Source organism: Cottoperca gobio, unplaced genomic scaffold (assembly GCF_900634415.1).
Source record: "Cottoperca gobio unplaced genomic scaffold, fCotGob3.1 fCotGob3_339arrow_ctg1, whole genome shotgun sequence".
Classification (NCBI taxonomy): Eukaryota; Metazoa; Chordata; class Actinopteri; order Perciformes; family Bovichtidae; genus Cottoperca; species Cottoperca gobio.
The window spans coordinates 19,657-37,500 of NW_021166942.1; the positions used below are offsets into that span (position 1 = coordinate 19,657).

Sequence of the window (17,844 nt, forward strand, 5' to 3'; positions counted from 1 at the left end):
CTTTTACTGCAGTATCGGAGTACATGGTTCAGCTGGTCATGTAACAAAGACAATAAACAGTAATGTAATATTAATCAGTTTTATTAGTGTGTTACACTGTTATGGATCAATATTAATGACAGAAATCAATGTTCTAACTTCACTAATCAATAATTCTAATTAAACATCTGTCTTTTTAGACTAATTTAAAATTATTGTGATATTTTTCTCTGTAAAATTATTTTTTCACAGAAAAACTTCACACAGAAGTCGTTCTTCAGGTTGATTACATCGTTTCCCATCTATATTTTCAGTGATGTCACTACCTCAATGTATTTCCCAGTTAAAATAAAGGTTAAATTGACAAAATGTTTATTATTTTGTCATTAATGACTCCAGCCGTGTGATTGGGGGAGGTTCTGTAAAGCTGTGTGATTGGTCAGAGCACGTTGAGTCCCGTCCCTTCTGCTTCCTTCAGTTCTTTTAAAGCCACGCCTTCAGTTGAGACTCCACCGTCTTTTAAAGACACACCCTCTTCCTGTTGGCAGGGGGTGGGGTTTTTTTTTCCAGACCTGAACACAGTTTTAGATATTAATCATTTACTGATTGAATGAAGCAAACACAGCTTATAAAGCTAAAGCTCAAGAAGTTAACACAGCTAACGCTGTTCACATAGCTTACGCAGCAACTGAAGCTAAAGCTGCATAAGAATCTAGCACTGCGAACAAAGCTAACACAGCTAATGAAGCTAACAGCTAATAAAGATAACACTTAACAATAACACCGCTCATGAAGCTAATACAGCTAATAAAGATAACACAGCTAATAAAGCTAACATTGTGAACAACGCTAACACAGGTCATGAAGCTAACACAGCTAATAAAGATAACACAGCTAATAAAGCTAACATTGTGAACAACGCTAACACAGGTCATGAAGCTAACACAGCTAATAAAGATAACATAGCTAATAAAGCTAACACTGATAACAAAGCTAACACAGCTAATAACGATAACACAGCTAATAAAGCTAACAAAGCTAACATAGTTTATAAAGCTAAATGCAAGCTGTTAGCTCACCACTTCTCCTCCACGTCTTCGATGGTGTCGGGCAGAGGCATGTTCAGCGTCTCCGGCAGGAAGCATGCGAAGAAACCAGCTATCACCGCCGCCCCCCCGTATACCACACTGGGCAGAGCAGGGAGTACCTGGGAAATGTAGTCCATCAGTACTGTTAGCATTATTTAATATTTATGAAAGAGAAGATGTGTATATCTGTGCTAGCTGCTGTCTCTGGCCGTAATTTAAATATTGACATAAAAGATTTTTAAATATATAATTATAATATATTTAAGTATTACTCTTCTGCGATGAATAAAAAGTATAAAAACAGTAATTATTAATCAATGATCTTATTTCCTCTCCGGGAACCATCACCTTACCGCGGTGGAGAGGTTTGTGTGTCCCTATGAACCTGTGTTGTCTGTGTTGTCTGGAGCCTGATAATCCTGGTAGGGTCTCCCAAGGCAATTGGTCTCAGGCGAGGGGCCAGACTAAGAATGGTTCAAAACGACTATATGAAACAGAGGGAAAGAGATGGAGAGACCCTGCCCGAAGGAAGCCCGGGGCCCCCGTCTGGAGCCAGGCTCAGAGGGAGGGCCCGACAGCGAGCACCTGGTGGCCGGGTTTGCCACGGAGCCCGATCGGGCACAGCCCGAAGAAGCTACGTGGTGCCTCCCATCCATCCATCCTGTGGGCCCACCACTCATGGGAAAAACCGCTGGGGTCGGGTGAGCTGTCACACGGGTGGCAGTGATGGTCAGGGACCTCGACGGACTATACCCGGGCAGCAGAGGCTGGCTCTGGGGACGTAGAACGTCACCTCTGTGGGGAAGGAGCCGGGACTAGTGCGGAAGGTGGGACGCTACCAGTTGGATCTGGTGGGGCTTACCTCTACGCAGAGTCTTGGCTCTGGAACCGTACTCCTGGATAGGGGTTGGACTCTATTCTTCTCCGGAGTTGCCCAAGGTGTGAGGCGGGTGTGGGGATACACACAAGTCCCCGGCTGAGCACCGCTACGTTGGAGTTCACCCCGGTGGACGAGAGGGTCGCCTCCCTACGCCCTCGAGTTATGGGGGGGAAAACTGACTATTGTTTGTGCCTATGCCCCAAACAGCAGTCCGGAGTATTCGGCCTTCTTGGAGACCCTGAATGGAGCCCTACAGTCCAGTAGGGGACTTGATGGGAGACTTCAACGCACACGTGGGAAACTATGGAGACACCTGGAGAGGCGTGAATGGGAGGAACGGCCTCGCTGATCTAAACCTGAACGGTCGTTTGTTGTTGGACTTCTGTACTAGTGATGGAATGGCCATAACAAACATCATGTTCGAACATTAGGATGCTCATAAGTGTACGTGGTACCAGAGCACCCTAGGCCAAAGATCAATTTCGTGATCGTATCATCTGATCTGAGGCCGCATGTTTTGGACACTCGGGTGAAGAGAGGGGTGGAGCTGTCAACTGATCACCATCTGGTGGTGAGTTGGATCAAGAGGTGGGGGAAGACTCTGGACAGACCTGGTAAGCCCAAAGGGTAGTGCGGGTGAACTGGGAACGTCTGGAGCAGGGGTGCCCACACTTTTTTGGCTTGTGAGCTACTTTTAAAATGACCAGGTCCAAGTGATCTACCTGTATATATAAAATGCTGCGACGGGGGGGGGGGTGCTCTCTGAGGTTTGTGCGATGGGGGGGGGGCTGGTGCGTAGTTCACTCCTCTCCTTTCCTGGAATGTGAATGCGCAAGGCAAGTAAGAAAAAAAAACTTCAATTTCAGGGGGCACGGGGTTCTGTTGAACCTGAGTGGGAAATGTTCAAAACGTCTATTGCTGAAGCTGCGGTGAGGAGCTATGGTCTCAAAGTTTTAGGTGCCTCAAGGGTCAGTAACCCTCAAACACCGTGGTGGACCCCGGTGGTCAGGGAAGCCGTCCGACTAAAGAAGCAACTGTTTCCGGAGTCCTCCCAGATAACATAACCCGGAAGGACTCCGGAAACAGTTCCAGGGTACTGACGGACTCGAAGGGTGGCAGACTCTGCCAGAGGCAAAGCAGCGGGTGTGGGAGAAGTTCGGAGAAGCTATGGAGAAGGACTTTCGTTCAGCACCAAGGTGCTTCTGGAAAACCGTCCGGCACCTCAGGAGGGGGAAGCGGGGAACCAGCCAAGCTGTGTGAAGCAAGGGTGGGACGCTGCTGACTTCGACTGATAAGGTTATCGGGCGGTGGAAGGAGCACTTTGAGGAACTCCTGAATCTGACTAACACGCCCTCTATGGTAGTGGCAGAGCTGGAAGCTGATGGGGGACCATCGTCAATTTCCCTGTTGGAGGTCACTGAGGCAGTCAAACAAAACGAATGATGAGATTCGTCCAGAAATCACACTTCTCAGCCTCCCTGGTAAAGTCTACTCCAAGGTGCTGGAAAGGAGGGTTCGGCCAATAGTCGAACCTCTGATTGAAGAGGAACAATGCAGATTCCGTCCTGGTTGTGGAACAACGGACCAACTCTTCACTCTCGCAAGGATCCTAGAGGGGGCCTGGGAGTACGCCCATCCGGTCTACATGTGTTTTGTGGATCTGGAGAAGGCGTATGATGGGGTCCCCCGGGTGAGGGGGTCACTTCTGAGGGCCATCCAATCCCTGTACGCCCAAAGCAAGTTGTGTCCGGATACTCGGCAGTAAGTTGGACTCGTTCCCAGTGAATGTTGGCCTCCGCCAGGGCTGCGCTTTATCACCAATCCTGTTTGTGATTTTCATGGACAGGATATCAAGGGGAGCAGCGGGGGAGGTATTGCATTCACTGTACCGCAAAGACAAAAAGAGAGCTGAGCCAGAAGGCAAAACTCTTGATCTACCGGTTGGTCTTCCTTCCTACCCTCACATATGGTCATGAAGGCTGGGTCATGACCGAAAGAACGAGATCGCTGGTACAAGCGGCCGAAATGGGTTTTCTCAGGCGGGTGGCTGGCGTCTCCCTTAGAGATAGGGTGAGAAGCTCAGCCATCCGGGAGAGACTCGGAGTAGAGTTGCTGCTCCTTTGCGTTGAAAGGAGCCAGTTGAGGTGGTTCGGGCATCTAGTAAGGATGCCACCTGGGCGCCTCCCTAGGGAGGTGTTCCAGGCACGTCCAGCTGGAAGGAGACCCTGGGAAAGACCCAGGACTCGGTGGAGAGATTATATCTCTTCACTGGCCTGGGAACGCCTCAGGATCCCCCAGTCGGAGCTGACGGATGTGGCCCGGAGAAGGGAAGTTTGGGGTTCCTTACTGGAGCTGCTGCCCCCTGCGACCCGACCGCAGATAAGCGGTAGATGATGGATGGATGGACGGATGGATGGATGATCTTATTCAATATTTAAGGTTTGGATCAGTGACGTCACCTCGTCCAGGATGAGGACAGCGGGAGCCGCCATGCTGCCAACTCTCGCCATGGTGGACACGAAGCCCATCCCCGTCTGCCTGAAAACACAGATACACACACACAGTTATATATATATATATATATATATATATATATTTATATATATATATATATATACACACATACGTGGGGGAGTGATGTTTGGTCTGGATGAGATACTTTTAGTTCACCCCTCACCCCTAGGTGTGAGTGTCGGGAGTGAGGTCCCCACCCTTCGCGAAACACAGCGGAGGTTTTTTTAAAAATGGCTTTATCTTCAAACTATTTTGCAACCCCCCCTGCAGTACCTCCACGGACCCCCTGTTGAAGACCTATGGTATAGAGCAGGGGTTCCCAAACTTTCTGTGGCCAAGGCACACCAAAGACCAAGCCAAAATCTCAAGGCACACCTGTGTTCATATCCGGGCAGAATCTCCTCTATAACACATAGTATCACTCATATCACAGTGTCATCACTCTGTGAACATTTATTTAGCATAGTGAGTCACATTTTAAAACCAATATTTCCCACCATGCGCAAATTGCTAAAAAGGGTTCGCTTTGACAGATTTCATTTTTTTTTGATGATTGTTTTATTTATATTTAGGCCAAAGCATATAAGACCTATTGTTTCTATATTGTGAAATAAGTGTGTAGGACAAAGTACAGATAAAGTACAGTGCTTCCCTGCGCTGCGCCCCCCCACCCCCAAGAGGTTTTTATTTAAATGTTTTCATATATATATTTACAACTCGCTTTTCACATTAAACAGGTTATTTTATTAAATAAACTAAACGCCTATGTCATTTATCTCATTTATGTGCACGTTTCAGTTGCTTTGCGTATTTACATTCTCTTCACTGCTTTGCGAAGGGCGGAGCTCCGCTTCGGAACCTACACACACACGCGTGCGAGCGCACACACTTACAGTCAGACACAGAGTGGAGGAAAGGTAAGGAGAGAACTTAAAAAATCTGCGCCACGCACAGACCTGATCCAGCCCAGGCAACATCCCGCAGAGCAGTAAACCTAGGGGAAACACTGAAGTAAATAAAAAAATCATTCATAACCTTGTGTACAGTTAAATGCAATAGGCCTAATTGTTTCAAAATCCCACAGCACACCGGGATTTGTCTCACGGCACACCATTTGGGAACCACTGGTATAGAGTATAAAGACACATATATACTGTATATATTTATGTAGAGTATAAACATATGTGTAAAGAGTATAAAGACACATATATATAAATATGTATGTAAAGCAGGGGTCGGGAACCTATGGCTCTTTCAATAACGCAATATGGCTCGCAGCCAAATTTGAGCTGACATTTTTTAACATGATTAACAAGTAATAAATAATTATATTGTGTCATTTTAAAGTAAAACATTTGTTTTTAGTTCTCCCCTCTCATTTCCTCCGCTCTGTCTCTGGCTGTAGGTTAAGGTGTGTTCACACGTGTGTGTGTGTGTGTGTGTGTGTGTGTGTGTGTGTGTAGGGGGCAGAGCCCCACCCTTCGCGAAACCGAGCAGAGGAGAAACTGCACAAAGCAAGCAGTAGACCGGGGGTGTCAAACTCAATTACAGAGAGAGCCAACATTAAAAACTGGGACTACGTCGAGGGCCAAACACGGTCCACATTTATTGAACAGGATACACATATTGGATAAAGTGCAAAAAGATATGGAACATATTTAAGTCAACTGCAAACGGATTGCTGAGTAGTTCAATTTAAATATCTGAGCTGCAAAGTCGGCAAATGCGATCGGGAACACGGCGGTGGAGATGGTTTGTCATTGTTTGGAAACACGTAGTGACCAAAGTTACCTTGCTGCATCCGAGTCTCCCACAGGCAGCTCGGCTTGGAAAGCTCTCACTGCATCACACATGTCTGTGATCACACGGCCCTGAAGCTGCAGGTTTAACAGTGAGATGCTATGTTATGTCGCACACAAAGGCCAGCTCACATCGCCACTTTCGTCCTAGAGATCTGTGGTGTTTTTCCCTTTGCTTTTCAAAAACTTTCATTTCATTCACTCATTTAAATACTTCCTCAAATGTGTTTTCCTGTGGTTGTGCCATGCATTGATTTAATTACCAAAACCAGCGGGCCAGTTATGACAGACATATGATATTTTCTCGTGGGCCGGATATAATTGTATGTAGAGTATAGACACATATATACTGTATATATTTATGTAGAATATAAACACATATAAATATATATATATTAGGGCTGTCAAATTAGTGCGTTAATTTTGATTAATTAATCACAGAAAGAATAATGCAACAAAATAATTGACGCAGATTAATCGTGCTCTTAGATGCCCCCCCCCCATGACCCTTTACGTCAACCGACAAGGCGCGGCCACAGCAGCCTCGTCAACATGATGGAAGCGGATGAGAAACGTTACTTGGCCCAGTGAATGGAAAGTTTACATTTAATAAACTCCCGGATGTAACTGTTGATGCTCCTTTCTGTGCAATTCCTGCAGCAAAGAATGTTCAAACCATCGGAGAACTTCAAGCCTGATATATATCTATATATCTATAGATATATAGATATATATTTCACCTCAACGCAAAGCACTTAGCAGCTAGCTCGGAGCTAGTTAGCACCGCCGCTGATGCTAAAGTGAGCAACCCGTCTCGTCATGCACTCTCGATCAGGCGTTCAGACGCAGAATGAGTCGGTCTACCTGTGACACATTAACAACTCAATCGCGAAATGGATTGCAATGGACTGCAGGTGGTAGAGGACAGGGGGTTAACGGTGAACATATTGTTTATTGTGCAATGAAAGGTGAAAGGCCAGATTTTAAATACCATTTTATGTGTTGTGTTAACTGTTGGTCTGTGTTGCCTAAGATAATTGTGGAAAACAAGATATTGGAGAAATAGTATTGAAATAAAAGACATGTTGACCTTTAAGTTTATAATGCTACTCATTGATTCACTCATCTTCCAAAAATCCATTTGAATATTTTGAAATGATTCTCACAGCAAATACTGATATATGCGATTAATTAATCACAAAGCATGTAATTAATTAGATTAATTTTTTTAATCGCTTGACAGCCCTAATATATATATATATATATATATATATGTATGTAGAGTATAAAGAAACATATACACTGATCAGCCATAACATTATGACCACTGACAGGTGAAGTGAATAACCTTGATTATCTCTTTACAATGGCACCTGTCAATGGGGGGGATATGTTGGAAGCAGGAAAAATGTGCAAGCATAAGGATGTGAGCAACTTTGACAAGGGCCAGATTGTGATGGCTAGACAACTGGGTCAGAGCATCTCCAAAACTGCAGCTCTTGTGGGGTGTTCCCAGTCTGCAGTAGTCAGTACCTACCAAAAGTGGTCCAAGGAAGGAAAACCGGTGAACCGGCGACAGGGTCATGGCCGGCCAAGGCTCATTGACACGCATGGGGAGCAAAGGTGGGGAGCGAAGGCTGGCCCATGTGGTCCGATCCAACAGAAGAGCTACTGTAGCTCAAATTGCTGAACAAGTTAATGCTGGTTCTGTTAGAAAGGTGTCAGAACACACAGTGTGTCGCAGTTTGTTGTGTATGGGGCTGCGTAGCCGCAGACCGGTCAGGGTGCCCATGCTGACCTCTGTCCACCGCCAAAAGCGCCTACAATGGGCACGTGAGCATCAGAATTGGACCACGGAGCAATGGGAGAAGGTGGCCTGATCTGATGAATCACGTTTTCTTCTACATCATGTGGATGGCCAAGTGCGTGTGCATCTCTTACCTGGGGAAGACATGGCACCAGGATGCACTATGGAAAGAAGGCAAGTTGGCGGAGGCGGTGTGATGCTTTGGGCAATCTTCTGCTGGGAAACCTTGGGTCCTGCCATTCAAGTGGATGTTACTTTGACACGTACCAACTACCAAGTACACCCCTTCATGGAAATGGTATTTCCTAATGGCAGTGGCATCTTTCAGCAGGATGATGCACCATGCCAAAAATGGTTCAGGAATGGTTTGAGGAACACAACAACGAGTTCAAGGTGTTGACTTGGCCTTAAAATTCCCCAGATCTCAATCCAATCAAGCATCTGCGGGATGTGCTGGTTAAACAAGTCCGTTCCATGGAGGCCCCACCTCGCAATTTACGGGACTTAAAGGATCTGCTGCTAATGTCTTGGTGCCAGATACCACAGCACACCTTCAGAGGTCTAGTGGAGGCCATGCTTCGATGGGTCAGGGCTGTTTTGGCCGCAAAAGGGGACCTACACAACATTAGGCAGGTGGTCATAATGTTATGGCTGATCAGTGTATAAATGCATGTAGAGTATAAAGACACACAAATATATATATTTATGTAGAGTATAAAGACACACATATATATATATATATATATATATATATATATATATATATATATATATATATATATATATGTGTGTGTGTGTGTGTGTGTGTGTGTGTGGAGTATAAAGGGGTCTCACCTGATGATGGTCGGGTACAGCTCTCCGGTGTACAGGTAGATGGTGGTGAAGGAGGCCGAGGTGAAACCTTTACCGAGACAGGCCAGCGTGGTCCTGATGGTCTGCATGTCTGGTGGGGAGCAGTGAAGTGAAATGAGGCCTTCATCCTCACAACTACACATGTGTGTGTGTTAGTGTGCATATTAGTGTGTATTAGTGTGTGTCAATCAATCAATCAATAAAAACTTTATGTAATTTCAAGTTATACACAATGTACAATTCAAATTAAATTTTGTTGTAATTGCTTACTCTAACAGAGGAAAAAAGGGACTGAATAAGTGATCATTGTAAAAGTGTTGTGGTGCTGATGCAGAAAAATAAAATATGTACTTAAAATATAAATGTAATATATATAAATAAAATATATACACTCTATAAATATATACATTAAAGAGTGCAGGCGCTGCTGTGCCTTTTCCACCAGTGAGGAGGTGTGAAGGGACCAGGTCAGACTGTTTGTGAGTTGCACCCTCAAGAACTTTGTGCTGTCTGTAGTCTTCACTGCTGAGCCGTTGAGGAGGAGTAGTGTGTGACAGTGCTAGTTTTTCCTGAAGTCAACATTGATGTCTTTTGTTTTGTCGACATTCAGGATCAGGTTGTTGGTGTGACACCAGTCTGTCAGGTGTTTCACCTCCTCCATGTAGACCAGTTCGTTGTTGTCCCTGATGAGTTCCACCACTGTTGTGTCGTCCGCGTACTTTACATTACATTACAGTTAATTTAGCTGACGCTTTTGTCCAAAGCGACTTACAATAAGTGCAAACAATCATGAAGATACAACTCCAAACTGCAAGAATCATTTAAGTTCAGAACAATAGCTTCAAATAAGCCAAACAAAAGTGCAACATACAGAAACAATAGAATACGAATTCAACTATTAGCTACAAATAAGCCAAACCAATATAAGTGCAACATACAAAGAACAGTTATTTTTTCTCAATACTTCAGGATGTGGTTCGCACTGAACCTGGCACAACAGTCGTGGTGGAGTGCAGAGGAGATGGCGTCCTCTGTGGAGCGGTTTGGGCGGACAGCAAATTGGAACGGATCGAGTGTGGTGGGAATTATGGAGATGATATGGTCCTTGACCAGCCTCTCAAAGAACTTCCTCATGATGTGGATAATCATTCAGACAAGTGATTGGGGATTTTTTAGGCACTGGTACAATGGCTGCTGACTTGAAACATGATGGAACAATAGCCTGGTCCAGTACATGGGTCAGCTGGTCGGCACAGTCCCTGAGCAGCCGTCCTGGTATACTGTCAGGGCCTCACAGGGTGGTAGAGCAGCGTTGTATCCAGTGATGGTCTGAAACATCAGGTTCAGTTTCTGAGTACGCTTCCACATGTGGTCCGCAGGGGATCGAACCCCCAACCCTCCGACTGTTGGACAACCGCCACCCCATGTGAATGTATGTTGGTGTGTGTTAGAGTGTGTTGGTGTGTGTTAGTGCGACTTACTTGTCGGGACGAAGATGTTGGCAAAGATGATGAGGGCTGACAGGAAGAGGCAGGTGGCTTGAGAGACCCTCCTCCCGAGGTAACTGAGCATGCCCAGAGCCATCAATTTGGCGGGAAAGTCCACGGCTCCGAAGATGAGCTGGATCTGATAGATACCCACCTGGACAGATGAGACAGGTGAGACAAGTAAGTAATTAAAATCCCCCTAGCACTTAGTTTGCAGAAAGTAATTAATTATGTGTTTTCGAATGAAACCAATATTTGTAGTTATGATCCGGACTGAGGATCAGGTTGTTGTTACAGACACATTATTAATTACATGTTGTTATTAACACCTCAACATGACAGGTCAGCAGGTCAGCAGATCAGCAGGTGAACAGGACAGCAGGTCAGCAGGTGAACAGGTCAGCAGGTCAGCAGGTGAACAGGTCAGCAGGTCAGAAGGTCAGCAGGTCGACAGGTCAGCAGGTCAGCAGGTCAACAGGTCAGATGGTAAACAGGTCAGCAGGTCAGCAGGTCAGCAGGTCAACAGGTCAGAAGGTCAACAGGTCAGCAGGTCAGCAGATCAGCAGGTCAGCAGACTGCGGATCATTTCACTCCACATTAGGAACATTTAAAACTCGTTACCAGGGTAACCTTTGAGCCTACATGATCTGAACCAGGAAGTTCTCAGCAGCTGCTCACACGTAGCATTGATGCTAATCAGGTTACTCACCCCGAACTTCTGCAGGTCCATTGCCAAACCGTAGTACGCAAAACTGGTGGCGAACCTGCAAAGGAGATATTTATAAGAGAGGCATACATATATAATTATACAATTAAATAAATATATATATATATACACGTATACTGTATACATATATAAAATGTATATATAAAAACATATATATACATATATAAATATGTATATATATATATGTTTATATAAATAAATATAAACGTATATAAATATATAATTATACAATTATATGAATATATATATATAAATATGTACAAATAAACATCTTTAAATATATACATATAATATAAATATAAATATGTAAATAAAAACATGTACAAATATATAAATATATACAATTATACATACATACATACGTATATATATATCTATACATATATATAGCCTGTAAATATGTACATATAAAAAAATATATATGTCTGTTTATCTGTCTGTCAGTCTGTTAACAACATATCTGCTCCTCATGTAATCAGATTACTCGTGTGTAAATCTGCTCCTCATGTAATCAGATTACTCGTGTGTACGTCAGCTCATGTAATCAGATTACTCGTGTGTAAATCTGCTCCTCATGTAATCAGATTAATTGTGTGTACGTCAACTCATGTAATCAGATTACTCGTGTGTACGTCTGCTCGTGTAATCAGATTACTCGTGTGTAAATCTGCTCCTCATGTAATCAGATTACTCGTGTGTACGTCTGCTCCTCAAGTAATCAGATTACTCGTGTGTATGTCTGCTCCTCATGTAATCAGATTACCCATATGTACGTCTGCTCATGTAATCAGATTACTAGTGTGTACGTCTGCTCATGTAATCAGATTACTTGTGTGTACGTCTGCTCATGTAATCAGATCACTCGTGTGTACGTCAGCTCATGTAATCAGATCACTCGTGTGTATGTCTGCTCATGTAATCAGATTACTAGTGTGTACGTCTGCTCATGTAATCAGATTACTAGTGTGTACGTCTGCTCATGTAATCAGATTACTTGTGTGTACGTCTGCTCATGTAATCAGATTACTCGTGTGTACGTCAGCTCATGTAATCAGATCACTCGTGTGTATGTCTGCTCATGTAATCAGATTACTTGTGTGTACGTCTGCTCATGTAATCAGATTACTCGTGTGTACGTCTGCTCCTCATGTAATCAGATTAATCGAGTGTATGTCTGCTCCTCATGTAATCAGATTACTCGTGTGTATGTCTGCTCATGTAATCAGATTACTTGTGTACGTCTGCTCATGTAATCAGATTACTAGTGTGTACGTCTGCTCATGTAATCAGATTACTTGTGTGTACGTCTGCTCATGTAATCAGATTACTAGTGTGTACGTCTGCTCATGTAATCAGATTACTTGTGTGTACGTCTGCTCATGTAATCAGATTACTAGTGTGTACGTCTGCTCATGTAATCAGATTACTCGTGTATGTCTGCTCATGTAATCAGATTACTAGTGTGTACGTCTGCTCATGTAATCAGATTACTAGTGTGTACGTCTGCTCATGTAATCAGATTACTTGTGTGTACGTCTGCTCATGTAATCAGATTACTCGTGTGTACGTCAGCTCATGTAATCAGATCACTCGTGTGTATGTCTGCTCATGTAATCAGATTACTTGTGTGTACGTCTGCTCATGTAATCAGATTACTCGTGTGTATGTCTGCTCCTCATGTAATCAGATTACTCGTGTGTATGTCTGCTCATGTAATCAGATTACTCGTGTGTACGTCTGCTCATGTAATCAGATTATTAGTGTGTACGTCTGCTCATGTAATCAGATTACTTGTGTGTACGTCTGCTCATGTAATCAGATTACTAGTGTGTATGTCTGCTCATGTAATCAGATTACTAGTGTGTACGTCTGCTCATGTAATCAGATTACTAGTGTGTACGTCTGCTCATGTAATCAGATTACTTGTGTGTACGTCTGCTCATGTAATCAGATTACTAGTGTGTACCTCTGCTCCTCATGTTATCAGATTACTTGTGCATATGTCTGCTCATGTAATCAGATTACTCATGTGTATGTCAGCTCATGTAATCAGATTACCCATATGTACGTCTGCTCATGTAATCAGATTACTAGTGTGTACGTCTGCTCATGTAATCAGATTACTAGTGTGTACGTCTGCTCATGTAATCAGATTACTTGTGTGTACGTCTGCTCATGTAATCAGATTACTCGTGTGTACGTCTGCTCCTCATGTAATCAGATTAATCGAGTGTATGTCTGCTCCTCATGTAATCAGATTACTAGTGTGTACGTCTGCTCATGTAATCAGATTACTTGTGTGTACGTCTGCTCATGTAATCAGATTACTAGTGTGTACGTCTGCTCATGTAATCAGATTACTAGTGTGTACCTCTGCTCCTCATGTTATCAGATTACTTGTGCATATGTCTGCTCATGTAATCAGATTACTAGTGTGTATGTCTGCTCATGTAATCAGATTACTTGTGTGTACGTCTGCTCATGTAATCAGATTACTAGTGTGTACCTCTGCTCCTCATGTTATCAGATTACTTGTGCATATGTCTGCTCATGTAATCAGATTACTAGTGTGTACGTCTGCTCCTCATGTAATCAGATTAATCGAGTGTATGTCTGCTCCTCATGTAATCAGATTATTAGTGTGTACGTCTGCTCATGTAATCAGATTACTAGTGTGTACGTCTGCTCGTGTAATCAGATTACTCGTGTGTAAATCTGCTCCTCATGTAATCAGATTACTCGTGTGTACGTCTGCTCCTCAAGTAATCAGATTACTCGTGTGTATGTCTGCTCCTCATGTAATCAGATTACCCATATGTACGTCTGCTCATGTAATCAGATTACTAGTGTGTACGTCTGCTCATGTAATCAGATTACTTGTGTGTACGTCTGCTCATGTAATCAGATCACTCGTGTGTACGTCAGCTCATGTAATCAGATCACTCGTGTGTATGTCTGCTCATGTAATCAGATTACTAGTGTGTACGTCTGCTCATGTAATCAGATTACTAGTGTGTACGTCTGCTCATGTAATCAGATTACTTGTGTGTACGTCTGCTCATGTAATCAGATTACTCGTGTGTACGTCAGCTCATGTAATCAGATCACTCGTGTGTATGTCTGCTCATGTAATCAGATTACTTGTGTGTACGTCTGCTCATGTAATCAGATTACTCGTGTGTACGTCTGCTCCTCATGTAATCAGATTAATCGAGTGTATGTCTGCTCCTCATGTAATCAGATTACTCGTGTGTATGTCTGCTCATGTAATCAGATTACTTGTGTACGTCTGCTCATGTAATCAGATTACTAGTGTGTACGTCTGCTCATGTAATCAGATTACTTGTGTGTACGTCTGCTCATGTAATCAGATTACTAGTGTGTATGTCTGCTCATGTAATCAGATTACTTGTGTGTACGTCTGCTCATGTAATCAGATTACTAGTGTGTACGTCTGCTCATGTAATCAGATTACTCGTGTATGTCTGCTCATGTAATCAGATTACTAGTGTGTACGTCTGCTCATGTAATCAGATTACTAGTGTGTACGTCTGCTCATGTAATCAGATTACTTGTGTGTACGTCTGCTCATGTAATCAGATTACTCGTGTGTACGTCAGCTCATGTAATCAGATCACTCGTGTGTATGTCTGCTCATGTAATCAGATTACTTGTGTGTACGTCTGCTCATGTAATCAGATTACTCGTGTGTATGTCTGCTCCTCATGTAATCAGATTACTCGTGTGTATGTCTGCTCATGTAATCAGATTACTCGTGTGTACGTCTGCTCATGTAATCAGATTATTAGTGTGTACGTCTGCTCATGTAATCAGATTACTTGTGTGTACGTCTGCTCATGTAATCAGATTACTAGTGTGTATGTCTGCTCATGTAATCAGATTACTAGTGTGTACGTCTGCTCATGTAATCAGATTACTAGTGTGTACGTCTGCTCATGTAATCAGATTACTTGTGTGTACGTCTGCTCATGTAATCAGATTACTAGTGTGTACCTCTGCTCCTCATGTTATCAGATTACTTGTGCATATGTCTGCTCATGTAATCAGATTACTCATGTGTATGTCAGCTCATGTAATCAGATTACCCATATGTACGTCTGCTCATGTAATCAGATTACTAGTGTGTACGTCTGCTCATGTAATCAGATTACTAGTGTGTACGTCTGCTCATGTAATCAGATTACTTGTGTGTACGTCTGCTCATGTAATCAGATTACTCGTGTGTACGTCTGCTCCTCATGTAATCAGATTAATCGAGTGTATGTCTGCTCCTCATGTAATCAGATTACTAGTGTGTACGTCTGCTCATGTAATCAGATTACTTGTGTGTACGTCTGCTCATGTAATCAGATTACTAGTGTGTACGTCTGCTCATGTAATCAGATTACTAGTGTGTACCTCTGCTCCTCATGTTATCAGATTACTTGTGCATATGTCTGCTCATGTAATCAGATTACTAGTGTGTATGTCTGCTCATGTAATCAGATTACTTGTGTGTACGTCTGCTCATGTAATCAGATTACTAGTGTGTACCTCTGCTCCTTATGTTATCAGATTACTTGTGCATATGTCTGCTCATGTAATCAGATTACTAGTGTGTACGTCTGCTCATGTAATCAGATTACTCGTGTGTACGTCTGCTCCTCATGTAATCAGATTAATCGAGTGTATGTCTGCTCCTCATGTAATCAGATTATTAGTGTGTACGTCTGCTCATGTAATCAGATTACTTGTGTGTACGTCTGCTCATGTAATCAGATTACTCGTGTGTACGTCAGCTCATGTAATCAGATCACTCGTGTGTATGTCTGCTCATGTAATCAGATTACTTGTGTGTACGTCTGCTCATGTAATCAGATTACTCGTGTGTACGTCTGCTCCTCATGTAATCAGATTAATCGAGTGTATGTCTGCTCCTCATGTAATCAGATTACTCGTGTGTATGTCTGCTCATGTAATCAGATTACTCGTGTGTACGTCTGCTCATGTAATCAGATTATTAGTGTGTACGTCTGCTCATGTAATCAGATTACTTGTGTGTACGTCTGCTCATGTAATCAGATTACTAGTGTGTATGTCTGCTCATGTAATCAGATTACTAGTGTACGTCTGCTCATGTAATCAGATTACTAGTGTGTACGTCTGCTCATGTAATCAGATTACTTGTGTGTACGTCTGCTCATGTAATCAGATTACTAGTGTGTACCTCTGCTCCTCATGTTATCAGATTACTTGTGCATATGTCTGCTCATGTAATCAGATTACTCATGTGTATGTCAGCTCATCTAATCAGATTACCCATATGTACGTCTGCTCATGTAATCAGATTACTAGTGTGTACGTCTGCTCATGTAATCAGATTACTAGTGTGTACGTCTGCTCATGTAATCAGATTACTTGTGTGTACGTCTGCTCATGTAATCAGATTACTCGTGTGTACGTCAGCTCATGTAATCAGATCACTCGTGTGTATGTCTGCTCATGTAATCAGATTACTTGTGTGTACGTCTGCTCATGTAATCAGATTACTTGTGTGTACGTCTGCTCATGTAATCAGATTACTCGTGTGTACGTCTGCTCCTCATGTAATCAGATTAATCGAGTGTATGTCTGCTCCTCATGTAATCAGATTACTCGTGTGTATGTCTGCTCATGTAATCAGATTACTTGTGTGTACGTCTGCTCATGTAATCAGATTATTAGTGTGTACGTCTGCTCATGTAATCAGATTACTTGTGTGTACGTCTGCTCATGTAATCAGATTACTAGTGTGTATGTCTGCTCATGTAATCAGATTACTTGTGTGTACGTCTGCTCATGTAATCAGATTACTAGTGTGTACGTCTGCTCATGTAATCAGATTACTTGTGTGTACGTCTGCTCATGTATTCAGATTAGTTGTGTGTACGTCTGCTCCTCATGTAATCAGATTACTCGTGTATACGTCTGCTCATGTAATCAGATTACTTGTGTGTATGTCTGCTCCTCATGTAATCAGATTACTTGTGTGTACGTCTGCTCCTCATGTAATCAGATTACTCGTGTATACGTCTGCTCATGTAATCAGATTACTCGTGTGTATGTCTGTGTTCCTGACCACACGACCAGCAGGCAGATGGAGATGCGTCTCATCCCTCTTGTCCTCAGCAGGTCGTATGCAGTGTGCGTTGAGCGACTCGAGTCCATTTCCTTCTTCATGTGGGAGTTCAGAACCTGCGGGTCACATGGTGCTGAGCTCAGCTCTCATTGGACGTCAGAGGTCACATGGTGCTGAGTTTAGCTCTGATTGGACATCAGACAGGTTTAAATATGTGACAGACAGACAGACAGGCAGGCAGACAGACAGACAGACAGAAAGACAGACAAACAGTGAGGCAGGTACAATACCTCTAGTGTTAACTTGTCGATTATTTCTTTCTTCCCGTTGATGTGAGCAATTCGGTGAAGAGACTTCAACGCATCCTCAGAACGACGGTTCAGAACCAACCAACGGGCCGACTCCGAGAACCACCTGACCAATCAGAGAGCAGAGAGATCTCCTGACCAATCAGATAGCAGAAAGCACAGAGAGTTTTATTTTGAAAGAGCACACTTACCAGCTGTAGGCAAAGAACAGGAACTGGGGGGCGCAGACGACCACCTGCAGCTTCCTCCAGTCTCTCAGCCAATAGGCGAGTCCCGCCAGAATCA

At 43.2% G+C, this 17,844-nt stretch overlaps 1 protein-coding gene across 2 annotated transcripts in view; it reads right to left on the reverse strand.

Moving 5' to 3' along the window:
- Positions 1-63: 63 nt before the first annotated feature.
- The window catches only part of oatx (organic anion transporter X), a 22,561-nt gene continuing 4,780 nt past the window's right edge, over positions 64-17,844 (reverse strand). For both annotated transcript variants that reach the window (XM_029427609.1, XM_029427608.1), the window contains 9 exons: positions 17,751-17,844; positions 17,542-17,665; positions 17,252-17,367; positions 11,116-11,170; positions 10,401-10,560; positions 8,902-9,010; positions 4,407-4,485; positions 1,059-1,186; positions 64-551 (listed from right to left, as the gene is read on the reverse strand). The exon at positions 17,751-17,844 is cut by the window's right edge and continues 75 nt beyond it. In XM_029427609.1, coding sequence (XP_029283469.1) covers positions 419-551; positions 1,059-1,186; positions 4,407-4,485; positions 8,902-9,010; positions 10,401-10,560; positions 11,116-11,170; positions 17,252-17,367; positions 17,542-17,665; positions 17,751-17,844 — 998 coding nt within the window. In that variant the 3' untranslated portion in view covers positions 64-418. The remainder of the gene's footprint in view (positions 552-1,058; positions 1,187-4,406; positions 4,486-8,901; positions 9,011-10,400; positions 10,561-11,115; positions 11,171-17,251; positions 17,368-17,541; positions 17,666-17,750) is intronic.